The sequence below is a fragment of the Camellia sinensis genome, chromosome 6, assembly GCF_055761805.1.
Source record: "Camellia sinensis isolate YWXY chromosome 6, ASM5576180v1, whole genome shotgun sequence".
In the NCBI taxonomy this organism is placed as follows: domain Eukaryota; kingdom Viridiplantae; phylum Streptophyta; class Magnoliopsida; order Ericales; family Theaceae; genus Camellia; species Camellia sinensis.
The window spans coordinates 20,649,440-20,666,594 of NC_138966.1; the positions used below are offsets into that span (position 1 = coordinate 20,649,440).

Consider the following 17,155-nt stretch of genomic DNA (forward strand, 5'->3'; position numbering starts at 1 on the left):
TTTTTGCGTGAATATTCTACCTAACGAGTCATAAAATGTGACCGCTTTGCATCACCGAAATTTGTCCAAAAATGGACATACCAAGTCCAAACGCTCTCTCATGTTGAGGTAGCCAACATGAGATGAGAGAAGCGTAACCCTATTACAATAGTTATTTTTTTTTTTAAAAAAAAATTCAAAGTTAGCTACATTTGAAGAGCGTTGGGAGGCTCTTTAAATAGTTTGTGTGTATAAATAGGAAAACTAATAACTGGCGTTGGAATACATAGATTAAGGTAAAATAAAGAATATATATATATTTTTATTTTATATTTTAGTTAGTGAAAAATGAATAGTATGATTAGTGTTTCTTAACAACGTACACATTAACAAAATTTATATAATAATATATAGGGTTTGGTTTATTTGAAGTTGTCATCTTAACTTGAGAGGGCATTTGGGCTTAATAGGCCCATTTTTAGACCTATTTTTGTAATTCAAACCATTCGCGTTTTAGGACTCGTTGAGTAGAATATTCATGCAAAAAATTAGAATGAATGGGTATTGGTAGCTATATGCTTGAATTATATTTGTTTTAAGAAAACATACGACAAATATAATTTTAAGAATAGCCATCTATTTTTTATAATACAAATTTGATTCAAACTTATAGGTACCAATATCCGATTGTCTTGATCTTTTGCATGAATATTTTACTCAACGAGTTCTAAAAAGTGAACTGTTCGAATGTCCCAAAATGAATTTACCAGGTGCAAACGCTCTCTCAAGTTGAGATGGCCAATTTGAGAGAAGTCAAACCCTAATATATATACCCAAAAATTACTTATAAAGTACAACTATGGAGCACATTCATTTTGGATCTAGTCAACATTACACAAATTTTGAAAGAATAGACCGAGTAAAATGGTGCCACCATCTTATGTGGTATTACTGACCAATAAAAATCAATAAATGTTTATATAATAATATATAGGGTTTGGTTTCTCTCAAGTTGTCATTTCAATTTAAGAGAGCGTTTGGGCTTAGTAGGTCCATTTTGGGACCGATTTTGGTAATTCGAACCGTTCATTTTTTAGGATTCATTGAATAGAATATTCATGCAAATAATAAAGATGATTGGACATTGGTAATTATATATTTGAATCATATTTTTTTTTTTAAGAAAATGGACGACAAATGTAGTTTTAAGAATAGCCATCTATTTTTTGTAATATAAATTTGATTCAAACGTATAGATACCAATATTCGATTCTACTCGATGAGTCCTCAAAAGTGAACTATTTGGATCATCAAAATCAGTCCCAAAATGAATTTACCAAAGCCAAACACTCTCTCAAGTTAATAGGGCCAATTTGAGAGAAGCCAAATCCTAATAATATACTCAAAAATTGCTTATAAAGTACAACTATGGAGCACATTCATTTTGGATCTAGTCAACATCACACAAGTTTTGAAAGAATAGAGTAAAATGGTGACACCATCTTACGTGGTATTACTGACTAATAAAATCAGTAAATGGATTAATATACAAACCTAGTCTATTATTAACCCAAGGTAAAATATATTCTTACAAAAAAATTATACAAAAATTGTCAGTAGAATAATGTGGCAACGGTAGTGACAGTGATAGTGATATTTATGTAATTAAAAATTAACTTAATGGATTACTTGTTTTAAAGTGATAGGCTCATAATGGTGCCACATCATTATGTATAAGTTTTTGTATTTTTTTTGTTTTTTTTGTTTTTCTATTTGTGTATCAGCTCATAACTCTACAATGTTGTCTACAATATTATGGTTATCGCAAAACGAGATAGCTCGTTGAACGTGTTACATGAAATCACCGTCACATGTAATATATATCCATTTTCAATATATTAATTTGAATAAATTTTAGAATAAATTATATTGATCGGCCTATTTGAAAAGAATATATAGTAAGTCCCACAAGTTTACCATAATTACATTGGGCTCCCACGAGATTTTAATTCACATAACACTTATGGTGTGTTTGGTTGGGAGATTTGGGGAGGGATTTAGAAAAGGAAAGGGAAAATGTGTGTAAAACTATGTGAAATATATATATATTTTATTCACATTTCACCTACCTTTTCCATTTCTTTTTCCAAATCCCTCTCCAAATCCCCCAACCAAACACAGCATTAATCCATTTTTTTCATAAGAAATTCATTAGTTGTATGGATGAAAAAAATGATATTATTATTCATTTTTATACTAAAATGTATATTTTACATCATTTCTTTTTATGTCTTCACATTATTTGCATTAGTTTCAATTTTTTTAACGTTACTAAAAAAGAGGTCAGTATAATTAGGGGTGTACAAAATACCCACTAAATTGAAGAACTGGACCAACCCGACCTTTTTCTAGGTGGGGTTGGTTCAGTTTTTAAGAACATTGGTTTGATTTCGGATATTCAAATCATCAACAAGGTAAGATTGAGTTGGTTCTTAGTTTAGGCCTTGCCTAAACTTAGCCAATTCGAGAAACCGATATATATACTAGGTAGTTTTGATTATGGGACAAAGTGATATTATATATATATATATATATATATGTGGTTTTGGCCCATATATATATATATATATATTAGAAGGTGTGTACATCTAAATGGACCTGCAGCGATACTTCTAGTGAAAATTTGACAGTTAGAGGTAGACCTCGTTCGAAATCGGCGAGAGCGCCAACTGATAGATTTGATGCCGCGAAGGATCAGTGTGCCTATTGTCACAAAAAGGGGCATTAGAAGAAGGATTGTCCAGCTTTGAAGAAGAAAGAAAATGATGAGTCTGATTCCAATGTAGCACAAGGTGATTATGATCATTTTGAATTTTAGGTGGCCGTCGGCCACTTGATCTTAGAAGATTCGCATTTGTTGATTTGGAGAAGATCTTGTGGCAATCTACTTCAAATCTTGATGGAGCTTTGGCATCCTTTTGCAGCCTCTTGGAGGCATTGTTTTGGCGGTCTTCCCTAGATCCTTGGCGACTTATTTGAAGTCTTGATTTTTGGCAAGTTTGTTTATCTTAGTGAGTTAGAGAGTTTCGATTCTGTCTCTCTTTCTCTTGTATTTTGGGATCTTTGCCTATGTTTAACTAGATCCATTAGTGTCTCTTTATGAGATTTGTTTCTTAACTTGTTTTTGAGAGGTTTTGGGTTTAGTGAGAGAACTTGTATTTTGGGATTGGTTGGAGTAGTTTTGTGTTCGGTGTTAAATTGAACTTGAAGCTCACCATTTAGTTTTTTTTGAAGCCTCTCATTGATTCTGGATTGGTCTCCTCAGCATTAGATCAAGCAGGTTGTTCATCATGGTTTTGTTTGAAGTTGTCCATGACGACTTGTTTGGCGTTTGGAACTTGGCACAATGATGGCGTTTGGAATTTGTTTCCTTATCGCAGAATAATTAGAAGAACTGGTTCAATTCATTCTACAATTTGTCTTGGATTGGCTCGATGCATCTCAGGCCTTATCGCTTAGTTCATTTGGCAGTTGTTTCGTGTTCACTTTGAAGCACTTGTTTAGATTGGTATCTCGCCAAGGTGGAGTTTTGTTCAAGTTTGCGTGACTTGATTGTTTTGGTGTAAAAGTTGGAGAACCTTCGCCAAGGTGGAGATTTGTTATATTGAGTTAATTCAATTGGGTTATCTCATTGAGTATTCAATGGGTTGGCTCAAATTCTAGAAGGCTTGCAAGTGGGCAAATTGCACTTCTAGAATCTTGCTAGATACATTGCACTGTTGTTTTGCAGGTGTAACTTGCAAGCAAGTTGGCAAGTTGATGCTATGGAAAAGTACCCTTTTGTCTTCAAGAATTGGTATATAACTAGGGGTGTTGGTAGAATGGAAAAGGCAAGCAAGTGAAGAGGAAGAAAGTGAGTATTCAAGTGTGAGAGAGTGAGTTAAGTTTGAGGGTGTTGCCTTATCCTCTTTCTCTAATTGTAATCTTGTTTTGTTTTTTAATTTTCTTCCTCAAGTTTAGTGAAAATTTGCTCCCGTGGATGTAGGTGATTTACTGAACCACCTAAACTTGTGTGTTTCTTGTTTGGTTGCTTATTTTGTGTTTGTTTTAGGGCTCTGAACACAATAGAGCTCCTACCATTAGGTGAAAAAATATTGTGTGTAATGATAACACTATCTTATGTAATGTCATTGGTCAATAAAAAGTCACAAAAGAATTAAGTGGACAAGTTTTGTCTCCTAACATTGTTGTTGGTTCCTATCGCAAATTAATATTGCTCATCAGATGGTCATACCACCACGTTGTATTATCGTTACATCTAATATTTACTTGATAAGGTCTCATTTTGATATTTAACCGAAAGCCTCACACAACCATAAGCCTATTAAAGAGCCAAACTGGAGGGGCCTAGACAGGCTAGCATACCTAAGTGCAAAAATAAAAAATAGAGGTGAATAATAACGTCGTCCCCCATAGGAAGTCGAAACTAAAGCCACTTCTTCCAAACCCAATAAAAGTGAGCTCTCATCTGCTAGTCTACCATCCTTGGTGATAAAATAATTACAAATCAATGAAGTGGGTGCAAATGAGAATTTCCATTGATTTGTAATTTTTGTCTCATTTTTTTGATATTCCTTAAAAAAAAAAAAAAAAAAAAAAAAAAAACAGGTAGACACAGTAAAGAGGGGTGTAATGTACCATTGCCAAACTTGGCACATTGCTGCAGTGAACACGTGAAGTTACAATGTTGGAGTTTAGCAGAAGAAGAGTATTTTCCATTACCAATGACACAATTTTCCAAACATTTCACTGCGCATCGAATTATGCTCTCTTCTTCAACAATGCAACCAAAAATACATGGTCCAAAGCAACTCCGTAATGTTGCTCTTGCATCCCTTGCTGCAAACACAACTAATATCATTAACACCACCACACCAACTGACCCAACTCCTCTTTTCTCCTCCATCTCCCAGCCTCACCTCTCTCTCTCTAATGGTAACACCACTCATCACCACAATTTATAAGTGAATAGTGGTTGTTCAGTGTTCATCTCGGCAATTTTCCATTGTATAGATTTGGTGTAGGTGAAAATCCATCTTTAAAGAGGATATCGATAGTTGATAATTTATTCATATGCAAATAAAAAATGGATTTGAATTCTCTCAAGTTAGCCATCCAACTTGAGAGAACAGCCTGAGCTTAGTGGGTCCATTTTGGGGCTTATTTTGATAATTCAAACCATTCATTTTTTAGAATTCATTGAGTGGTTCTTATTTAATGTTCATCTTGACAATTTTCCAATGTACGGATTTGGTGCAGGTGAAAATCCAACTCTAAAGAGGATGTGGATAGTTTATAATTTATAGATATGCAAATAAAAATTGGATTTGAATTCTCTCAAGTTGGCCATCCAACTTGATAGAACAATTTGTGCTTAATAAGTCAATTTTGGGACCCATTTTGGTAATCCAAATTGTTCACTTTTTAGTACTTATTAAGTAGAATACTTATGTAAAAAAATCAAAATAATCAAACATCAGTAGCTTTATGTTTGAATTATATTTGTATTACAACAAAATAGAGAGTTATTCTTGAAATTATATTTGTTGTTCATTTTTTCGAAATAAATATAATTCAGACATATAGTTACAAATATTCGACCATGTTGAATTTTTTTGTGAATATTCTGCTCAAAAAGTTCTAAAAAGTAACGGTTCAGATTACTGACTCCAAAATGGACCCACCAAGTACAAGTGCTATCTCAAGTTGAACGGTCAATTTGAGAGAATCAAAACCTGAAAAAAATTGTACAGGTTAATTTCACTTTTATCTATTGAATTATTGTTATTTTCAATTTCATTTCTAAACTATAAATTTGTCTTTTTAGTTTCTAAATTTTTTAATTTCAGTTCATATGGTTTAATTGAAGACAATTTATCCAAATTAGTAACCATTAAAACCTAACCTAATGGGCAAAAAGATAATTTTGCAATCTAAACAACTTAAATCATATAACCAAACTTCCACCTTCTTATGAATACTATATTAGACAATCTACATCCTACAACTAAATATGCATATTCATGTTTTTCTTCATTCCTTGTTTTAATATAGTTAATAAAAAAAAATGAATGTTTGATTGTATGATATAAATAGTTCACATTTTGAAATAACATTTTTGCTTATCAAATTAAGGTTTAACGGTTGTTGATTTGGACTGATTGTCTCTAATTGGACCATATAAACTAAAATTAAAAATTTTAAGGAGTGAAATAAATAAATTAATAATAGTTTAAGGAATAAAACTGAAATTAACTAAAATTTGTAAACAAAAATGCAGTTAAATCTTGATTTGGATTAAATATGTAAATGATCTCCAAAGTATCCATCTTTCATCATTTTGATCCTCGATATTTTAAATGTGTTAATTTGATCTCAACATTACACTCATCACTAATTGTTTCTCCCATATTATTAAATAAAATATCAAAATAATTCTTGTTATATATAAATCAATTACATTTTGAATAAGACATCACTTAAAAAATGCCTTACGTATGATATCAATTGTAGACACAAATGGAGGTTGGAATCATAATAACAAAATTAGTGGCTCATCCGAATTAGCTTTTCTCCAATTTGTTATCGGATTAGAGGGTGTTGTTTGGTTATTGTGGGTTTTGATCTGGACCCATCTCAATGATCTAAACCACTCAAACTATAGAGTTCATCGAGTACATTATCTCTTAAAAAATCATGTTGATCGGATATCGATAGACATTTTATTAGATCACATTTCCGTCAATGGCATGCATAATTTTCAAATAAATTGTGATAGAAATATGATCTAACCAAGTGGCTATCGATATCCAATTACCGTGATTTTTTACAAAGATGATGTAATTGATGAGTTATACACATTAAACGGTTTGAATTATCGAGATGGGCTCAGATTAAGGCCCAAAATGGCGTAACAGTACCCTTTAGTCTAATAACAAATCGGAGAGGAGCCAACTCCTCTAAAATGATTAAATATTAGTGGGGGCTTACATGGGACTAGGAGTGTAAATTTGGCCCGGCCCACCTGGGCCCGAGCTCAGGCCGGCCCATATCGAGCCTCGCGGGTTACTGCTAAATTTGGGCCTGGTCGGGCTGGCCCACGAGCCAGAAAATTAGTCCTAGGGGTATTCAAGCCTTGGGCAGCCCAGGCTTAGGTAGGCCTGAACATTTTTTTTAAATTTTTTTTTCAATTTTTTTTCCAAAATTTTATTCTTTTCCACAAAAAATGACACTGAGTCTCAGGCGAGGTGGGCTTCAGATTGGGTTTTGAGTGGACATTGAGCGGGCCAATGGGTTGGGCCTCCAAATGACGGCCTAGGCCTAGGGTCCCAGGCAGGGCCTACCTCGGGGCCATGGGCGGGTTTCGAGCCGCCCATAGGCTGCGGGCTATTTTTACACTCCTACATGGGACCTATGGCATTGAGAGTTGGAGATGTATTGGATTAGACAATAAATAAAATGTAATACAAAAAAAATAAGAAGGGTAAATTAAACTTACCTCTCCTGAAACTTTTAACAAATATAGAGACATTTCATGTGATTTTAATAATTACATAAATTTTCTCTATTTTTATTGATAATATCAAAAATTTTCCATACAAATGGTGTTACTTGGGTGTAGAAATGATCATATTATCCTTTGATTTTTACGTGAAAAAGACAAAAAACCTATAAACCAAGATGTCTTATTCATTATCAACATGGGCAAATTATGCTTACCTCCCCTAAGGTTTTGCAGGTATATTATCAAAGATCCATACATATTTTAGCATTATTTAATAAAATTCTTAAATTATTAAGACATTATTAATACATTTAATGAAAAAACTTAATTTTCATTAATGAAATACTTAAAAATAAACAAAAATAAACAATCTCTCTAAAATTAATGTTAGATAGCATCCTAATAATTTAATATAAGACTAATTCCACACTACATAAACAATATAAAATTTAACATTTTAAGTAATGTATTTATTATTTGAATTTTTTTTCTTCTTAAAGTTGAAATAAATGGATTTATTTCTTTCCTGGTAATTTACATTACTTATTTATTCATATGTAATAAAATTATTATTTTATCTTTTCTCAATTATATAATATTATGAAATTTTAATTTTTATCTTTAAGTCATTAAACTTCTAATCAATATGTATTTAAAAAAATGCAGGTTAATATTTCTTACATGATTAAAAAAAATTAAAAAAACAAATATAGAAGTAAAAAAAAAAAAAAAAAACCTTACGGTTTCTGACAATATTAAACCAAACACATTCATTATCAGTATTAATCTTAACCTTAAATGTACTAAATTTAGTTTACCCTATATATGAAATTGTTGTTTATTTTTCATAAATTTTTCAAATATAAATGTGATTTCTTGACTCTATTTTTTTTTTTCCAGAACAAGTTTTTGAAATTTTGTAAACAAAAAATAAAATAAAAATTCAGCCATTAATGAAGGTGATGAATTAAATTAAGATTTAATTTAATGAAAATAGTCTAAATGAGATAACTAAAGATGGAGGAATATATTTTAAGTGTCATACATAATAAAGTAATTTATTATTTAATTATTCTCAAATAATTTTTCAGTCATGTAAAGATTAATTTTAATTTTAAGTGTAAAAATAACAAATTCTTTGAATTATTTATTATTCTCAAATCATTTCTTCATCCTTCATTTCCTATCAACAAATTTTAATTTTAATTTTAATCCTCCACGTCTATTTTTTCTTAAAAAAAATGTTAAATTTATGTCACTATAATTGTTGAACTAATTATAACTTTTATATGAACGATCTATACACATTGACAAAATAATCAATAAATTGACTCATTGAAGTGTGTCCCATGATGGGTCCATATGTCTAAACTAAATAGTCTAATATTGAAAAATGGTGCTCGGAAAATCTTACTCTAATAAGAAAAACAATAATACTAACAACAACAACAATAATAATAAATATAGAATGAGATTGAGGATTTGTTCCATGGCTTAGAGCACGCAATAAAATTAATTCTCACTCTTGCTTTGTTTTTGGGGCCTATAAATAGAGTGTAGTATAGTCCATATAGGCCTGTCAATGGGTCGGATCCGGGTCGGATCTGCCAAAATCCGATCCGATCCGATTAACTATTAATCTGAATCCGAATCCGAATCCGATTATTGAAAATCCGATTATACGTGATCCGATCCAATCCGTTTTACACGGATATCCGATCCGAATAATCCGATCCGATCCGTTTTTTTTTTTTTTTTTTTCAAGCCAGCCATAAAGTCAAGAAAATACCAATTATAAAAAAAACATAGCAGCTTTTTATAATGAAAAGTTCATCTTGATGTTCTGACTTTCCTAATGCAAAACATAACATCATTTCAAAGCATCTTTCCAAAACAAAACATCATAATTTCTCCCCTTGTGATACAATCAAAAATACATAAATGAGGGCTTTCACAATGTAGCATGAAGTAACAACAAAGAAAAACTTTTTAAAAAAAATATTCAATTCCAGCAAACTAAAAGTGAAACTGAAAAATATCTAGCATGTTTGACTAGCAACATCAAAATTGGAAACAAGTCTATTTCATTACACATGCTAAACATATGTTCTCGGATTTTGAACATACAAATCAAATCAAACAATACTAAGCTGAGCAGTCTAATTCAAAGCTTACAAGCCTAACCCAGCTCAATAACTCAACCTGATCATATCCCAGATAGAGTACAAAAGTCACTGTTGCATTCATGGTGTAAAAACAACTCAAAAGATGTCACCAGGTTTTGAGAGACAATGGAGCATCATTACAAAGCAACAAACCAATCACTTGGTTGCAAATTAAACGGTGATGTGATTCAGTTTCACTATCACCAATCATATCCAACTCAAAAAGAATAATTCCATCATTGACAAAAAAAAAAAAAAAAAGTAACATCAGCCACCAAAACATTGCCACTGCATTCTCTAACTTACAAGAGGTCAGAATTTTATGACACACTTTTGGCACAAAAGTAAAACCAGAAAAAACTCATGAAAGACTCCTATGAAGAACAAGCTATGCTATACTATCTGAGAGCTAACAATAGTTTCCCAAACATGTTTGTGTCTCTTTTGGTCTTCTCTATTAGTTCTTCAGTATCTTCTCTTGTTCTTTGCTTCTACTACGATAACATCAGCCACCAAAACATCTGCAGAAGTAATTTTATCAATGTATCAGCAAGTGTAAGAGAAGATAAAAACAATAATGAAAACAATTTTGTTGATAAAGAGCAGTGGACCCAAGTAAAGTTACCGATCAGGGAGGAGACTTATTTTGTTATATATATATATATATATTTATTTATTTTGTTATATATATATATATATATTTATAAGGCAACTGCATCATGTGGTATGACCCTTTAGTTCCACTTTATAAGGCAATTAACATTGTGCCACATAGATGTAGACCACTTATTTTGGTTCAGCTGATAATGATTAGAGAATGAATTGGTTATATCATGAAGTAGCTGCAACTTGTCTCTATAATCCCTTTTGCTTTTGCAATTATGGGACTTCACTGTAGTTATAGAATAAAAATAAAAATAAAAATAAATATGATATGCATCTGTTGCAGTGGTTTCAGCCCCAGAAGCACTTATGGGGACAACTAGGTTCCTCTGTTGCCTTGTTTTGAGTCTAGTACATGGTAGCTTTGTGGGTATGTTCTTATTAAAGCCCAGAAAGGGGACAGATATAGAATGATGAGAACATGGTTTAGAGTAGAGGTGAGGAGATAGAGAACAGCTTGGCCTTTGAGGGCTTGGAAGCAGCTTGGCACAGGAAAGAGAAGAGACTGTGCAGATACTTCCATGTTTGACAATTGAAAGCAGCTTGGCATTTTAGTTCCAATTCTCTCTCATTGTCCTTTCTTTTTCTTTTTCTTTTTTGTTTGCTAATATCTTATACTGTTAATTTTTGTTTTGGTTGTTCCGTAGATATTTCCCATACTAGAGGAGCATTTCTTGCCTTGCAAACTTGGTGAGACAAAATTGGAGATGCCAGCAAGTGTGTGTGAAGATGGTTACTGGTATAGGGGCTTGCAAGGATTTGATGATACAAGAGATCTTGGGGAACGAGCGTGATGAGATGGAGAGTGAAAAGCGTTTTCGTGGACCATATAGAGAGGTTTTTTCAGATGTTGCTACAGACGATGAAACGGAAGGGGCGAGAACTACTGAACAATCTTCTCTCACTGAACTAGATGAGGTAGAGTGGCTAACTATAAGATTAAAGGCAGCAAAGAAAAGATTGAAAGAACTAGAGGAGAGGCGTGCTCAGTATGTTGCATCTCTATTGCTCAATTCTGGGGATAATGAGTGAATGTTTAGTGAAGCACTGATTTGGAAGAACCACTATCTTGCTGTCAATTATCTGAAAGTGCAACTATAGATAGAAAGAGACAACAGATTTGGAAGTAGGCAAAATCAGCACAACCGTCTACCATCTTAACAAAATATATTCAGACGATCCAACACATGTATATGGTAATTGTAAAAAGTACCAATAACCAGAGCAGTTCACATAAGCACTATTAATATTTAAACCAAGCTCCAAGAAGAAAAGTTATGTAACCACATTTCACAACAAGCAGTTCTAGTAAGAGATAATTAAAGCTATATACTCACGATTCTTCCAAGTCAATAACTTTAATAGCAACCGCTTTGTTAAGCTCATTATCAAACCTGCAAATCAAGAAAGCTATTACCTTAATATGCAAACAGATTATCAAATTATGTCAAATACGAATTTCATTGATCACTATAAAGGCATGGGACAAGCCCCATAATCTGAACCATATTTACCCATCTACTTCAAGTGATTCGATTCAATTCAATCCATCTACTCATGTCTGCATTCTTCTACATCTGCAATTTGAAAATAATGTGACATTAAGATATTCATAGAACTAAACTAAATAACATCTAATTATTTAAAAATTTCAATATTTCACTTACTTCTATTTTTGGTTGATTCAATCCAATCATGGCAAGTGATCAAGGCCTCCACAATATCTGGAAGTAATGAAGCACGTGTCTCATCAATCACCCTACCTCCTACACTAAACGCCGCCTCTGATGCAACCGTAGTAGCAGGAACACTTAAAACATCACGAGCTATCCTTGCCAAAGTAGGAAATTTTGCTTTATTCACTTTCCACCAATGTAGAATATTGAAGCTCTCATTACTTGGAAACACCAACTCCTCCAAGTATTGCTCCACCTCTGATTTTTGATAGGCATGAATGTTAGAAGCACGTTCTTGGGCATACCACGCATGAAAAGCAGCCAAACTTTCTTGTTTCGAAGAACCGACAAGCAACTGACTACCACTTGAGCTACTATTTTCAGAAACAAGTGCAATGCTACTCATAGAATCAGAAGAATCACTCCTATACTCATAGAAAAGATCAACAAAACCATTACGGACCCTCTGAATATGCTTATTAGCATCAACACCATAAATAAGCCCAAAGTAGTATTCCACCAAGTCCATTTTAAATCTCGGATCAAGAACCACTGCAATTGCTAACACCAAAGAACATTCTTCCCAATATTTTTGAAATTTCACTCTCATTGGACCGGCCATCAATCGAATGCAATCATACTCACTTTGCTCCCATTTTTTCATTTCAAGTTGAATAAGACAAATATCGGGAAAAAACACATTTGAAGTCGGAAAAGTGGTACCACTAAAGTGAGATGTAGCATCAAAAAAAATCTTCAAGCACCCACAAATCACATTTGCTACATTCCACTCATCCTCAGAAGGATTGTGCTTATATTGTTTGTCAATTTGCCCTAAGCGGTGGAATGCACTTTTCAAATCTAATGCAGCTTCAAGCATTGAATAAGTGGAGTTCCATCTGGTAGGAACATCCATGGGGACTTTCTTTTTATGATGTAACTTAACATGATTCACTGCAACATCAAATTTTTGTTTTCCATAAGGAGACCTCCCTAAATATCTCACACTTTCTCGGATTTTTGAAATAAGACTCCCAATCACCTTCAAACCATCCTGAACAACTAAATTCAATATGTGTGCGCTACAACGCACATGAAACAATTGTCCACCCAAATGTAGTAATCCTTGGTCATGTAGCCATCGCTTTAAGAGTCTCACCATGACATCATTACTCGTTGCATTATCGACTACCATTGAAAATAACTTCTTATCTATGTTCCACTCTAAAATTAGATCTTTGATAAAACTAAACAAATGGTCTCCATCATGCGGGTAATCAATGCGTCTATAAGCAAGGATTTTCTTCTTTAACTCCCAATCATTAGTCACATAATGAGCATTCAAACATGTATAGGCAAAATTCTGATGGTCTGAAGTCCATATATCAGTTGTCAAGGTGATCTTAGAAGAGAGTTCATCCAAAAATTGATATAACTTGGCCTTTTCTATTTCATAAACATCAAGGACATCCGCCCTAACAGTGTTACGAGAAACAAGTTTGAACATTGGTTGAAGATTATTACAAAATATTTCAAAAAATTCATGCTCAACCATGTTAAAAGGATAATTGTGCTTGATTACCATCCTAGAAAAATCCATACGACTTCTCTCTTGATCGAATTTAAAATTCGCAGCCTTAGGAGTAGATTCAGAAGCAGCCTTACTAGCAATCCTAGGGGCATTTGGCCCTTTAAGTACTGGACATGTCTTCGACAAATGATTTTTTAAATGACTAGTCCCTTTCCTACTCTCTCCAACAAATTCCCTATTGCAATGCTTACATCTAGCTATGTCATTTCCATTAGGTCCTTTAAATTTGACAAAGTCATCCCATACCTTTGAAGTTAGTTTTCGAATCCTCTTTGTGGGTCCTTGAGATACATCGTCATCCAACTCGGCATCATCAGCAGTAATAGGTTCGCTATAATCCGAAGACATCTTTAGCTCTAAAACTCAAATATGCACTACACAAGAAATCAAACATAAAGGAGCAGGAGTTCATTTAAAAATAGTGTGCACCAATTTGGAAATTATATAGATTTGTGACTTAGTGATTTTTTTGTGATGTTTTTTTAAACTGTCACTAAAACTTATAGTTAGTGACATTTTTTGTGACAATTTTTATATTGTCGCCGAAAATTAACAAATAGTGACGTTTTTTTATAGTGTTTAGTGAAAAATGGCATTAATTATAGGACATATTGGACAATAAGTCCACCTAGTAGGACATACACGTAAGTCCCCCTTTATTTACTTCTCTGTTTTTTTCTTGTTTTTCTTTTTTTGGGTGGTCATTATGAAGAAGTAAACTATGGTTCTTAATCCAGAGTAAACACAGGTTACCACCAAGAAAAGAGAGTAAACAGGCTTATTGCCATAGCAAATTGGGTAAACTCTTTCACGTACTATTCAATCTTTCAAGGAAACAAAGAGATTGTAATTCAGTATAGACAACAAGGATAACCATCCCCAAATCATTCACCCACATATAAAATGTTGGGAAATAGGAGTAAGAGAATGTGTCGTAAGTTATAACTAAATACACAACTTTTGGAATTTTCAAAAAACAAACAAAGATCTTCTTATATATATATAAAGGTTTCACAGTTTATCCTCAAATTAAGACATTCTAATTCTAATTATAATATACAAAAGCATAGCCATCACTGTATTTAGCAATATAAAGGGCAGGAGCTAATTTATGTTGCAATGAGCAACAATGAGGAAGAAGTGGGGGTGTTCAGCAACTACCTGAGGTTTAATAATTTCTTGGACAGTCTTGAGAGCAAAATTTTCTGGTGGCCCTGACTCCAGTATGGCCCTCCTGAATAAATCCTGATTTACATATCATCGGTTCATAAAAATAGTCACACAATTAAAAAGTAACTAAATTTACACAACAACCCAAAAACAAAGAGTCAAATAGAGAAAAAGGAAAGCAGTTGTTTGTAACACATTTATATAATTTCGAATTCTAACTTTTCAAGTGACCTAGGTGAAAAAATCAGATCTTCATTAACAACATCATTTGTACTAGGACTAAACATCTGAGTGAGGCTCTCTGGGAAAGGTTGTCCATGAAAGTACCTACAGTTACTTCCATGCTTACAAAACCCCTTATTAAAATAGTGACAAGCTTTCGTTGGGAACTCGGATAGGGTTGGAGACCATGGGCTTCTCGCACACGTAGCTTCCGGGTAATAATAATCACTCGAAAAAGCTGAAATTCCTGGATTAGCCAAGTTCATCAAAGGTGAAATCGGAGGCGAAACAACTGGTTTCGACACTAAACCAAGTTGAATTTTGGTTTTGTATATCAAATTGTGGATTAAAGTGTCCGGTCCAAAAGCCAAACGAATCATTTCATGACCGCGGTCTTGTAAAAGAAGATACCCTATTATCTTCTTTGTAACATTCTCTGGTTCAAACTTCCAGATTCTACTAAACACAATATTAGAAGCCTCAAAAGAGTCCATTTTCACATCTAGTCACTCCTGAATAATAAATATAAAATAGAAATATTAATTTAATTGAAAAAAAATAAAGACCCGTATAGAGAAAGAACTTGCCAATCCAAATAATCTATGATTCAAGAACAGAAAATTATACATAGTGATCAAGTAAGAGTGATAAGTGATTTGTGTCAAACTTTACTGTCAAAAAAGAAAAGTATAAGCAAATCTAGGGAAAACCCACATAAGTACTTGTATAAGCAAATCTAGGGAAAAAAAAAAAAAACTACTTGTATGAATCTTTATATCATACTGATGAAAACCCACATAAGTATTCTACACATCTACTTAACAAAAAAAAAAAATAGTAAGATTTGAAAAACCCTCCAATCAAAAATATTCATTTGCTCTTTTTTCAAACTTGACCTTCAAAGTTCTTTCTTTCCAGATTCAAAACCCTCTACAAACTAAATTCTTTTCACACGCCCCAAATTTAAAAATTAAAATTAAAATTAAAAAAAAAATGCCCATAGTTATCAAAAACTATAAAATTAAAAAAATTAAAAAAAAAACTTCCACATTAACAAAACCCAACTCTCATTAACAAAACCCAACTCTCAAATCAATAAAAAGAAACAATAAATTCACGGTCTCCTTTGATCTTGTTCAATATTGTAACAAAACCCAGCTCTCATTAACAAAACCCAACTCTCATTGACAGAGCAATAGGATCAGATCTGATACATACAACTTTAAACCAAGAATCAGATCTGATACGGGTAAGAATCAGATCGGCAACAAAAACAGATCTGATACGTGACAGAGACCCAACAAAAAAAATAAAAAATAAAAAGGAGCAGAGAGATGATCTCTTACAGTTCGTAGCTCCGATCTGACAAGATTTGGACTTCGTTCTTTGAAATTGAGCGTTATGAATCCAATCGGAGCAGAGAGCTCGATTTGGCTAGGTTCATCGTCATCAATCGGAGCATTTTCAGACGATGAGAGAGAGATTTGATCTTCAGACGATGAACTTCAACAATAGAACGCACTTTTCAGACGATGAGAGAGATCTGTTTATGAGAGATCTGATTTCAATGGAATCGGATTAGGCAAACAAACGGATTGGATCGGATTTATCCGAGTCCGACCCGTTTAAAATCGGGCTACACAGATACGGGTTAAACAGATATTCGGATTCGGATTTGCATAAATGGACCGGATTAATCGGATCGGATTCGGATCGGATTCGGGTTATACCCGATCCGTTGACAGGCCTAAGTCCATATTTTCAAAATTGAAATAAGTTACTTTTAAATAGAGAGATAAAGAAAGAAAAATAGCTCAAAATAGTTTGAGAGTTGTGGCAATGATAATGACATTATCATTGATAGCAACAAATGTTGTAGGGGCACAAGATCTATGTCTTATAAGGTGTTACATAAGGTGCTTAGTGTAACACGTTTTATAAGTAGATATAAGTTGTGTACTCGCTTATTAAGTAGGAAATAATTTGCTTTTATGGTTGTACTAAACAAAATTATGAAAAGTTAGATTTTGATATGTTACAAATCCCCAAATCATATCTCAATTTTATTTAATTCACGTATGTTTAAAAAAAAAGGAAAGCATATACCTCTATCACTATTATATAT

At 33.0% G+C, this 17,155-nt stretch overlaps 1 protein-coding gene across 1 annotated transcript; it reads right to left on the reverse strand.

Moving 5' to 3' along the window:
• Nucleotides 1-9,763: 9,763 nt before the first annotated feature.
• Nucleotides 9,764-16,763, reverse strand: LOC114299777 (zinc finger BED domain-containing protein RICESLEEPER 2-like). The gene is made up of 5 exons (XM_082873400.1): nucleotides 16,377-16,763; nucleotides 12,039-14,883; nucleotides 11,886-11,948; nucleotides 11,709-11,765; nucleotides 9,764-10,229 (listed from the first exon to the last, which is right to left on the reverse strand). Exons 2-3 carry the CDS (start codon nucleotides 13,984-13,986, stop codon nucleotides 11,923-11,925), a joined length of 1,974 nt encoding a protein of 657 aa, XP_082729526.1. The 5' UTR covers nucleotides 13,987-14,883; nucleotides 16,377-16,763; the 3' UTR covers nucleotides 9,764-10,229; nucleotides 11,709-11,765; nucleotides 11,886-11,922.
• Nucleotides 16,764-17,155: the final 392 nt, after the last annotated feature.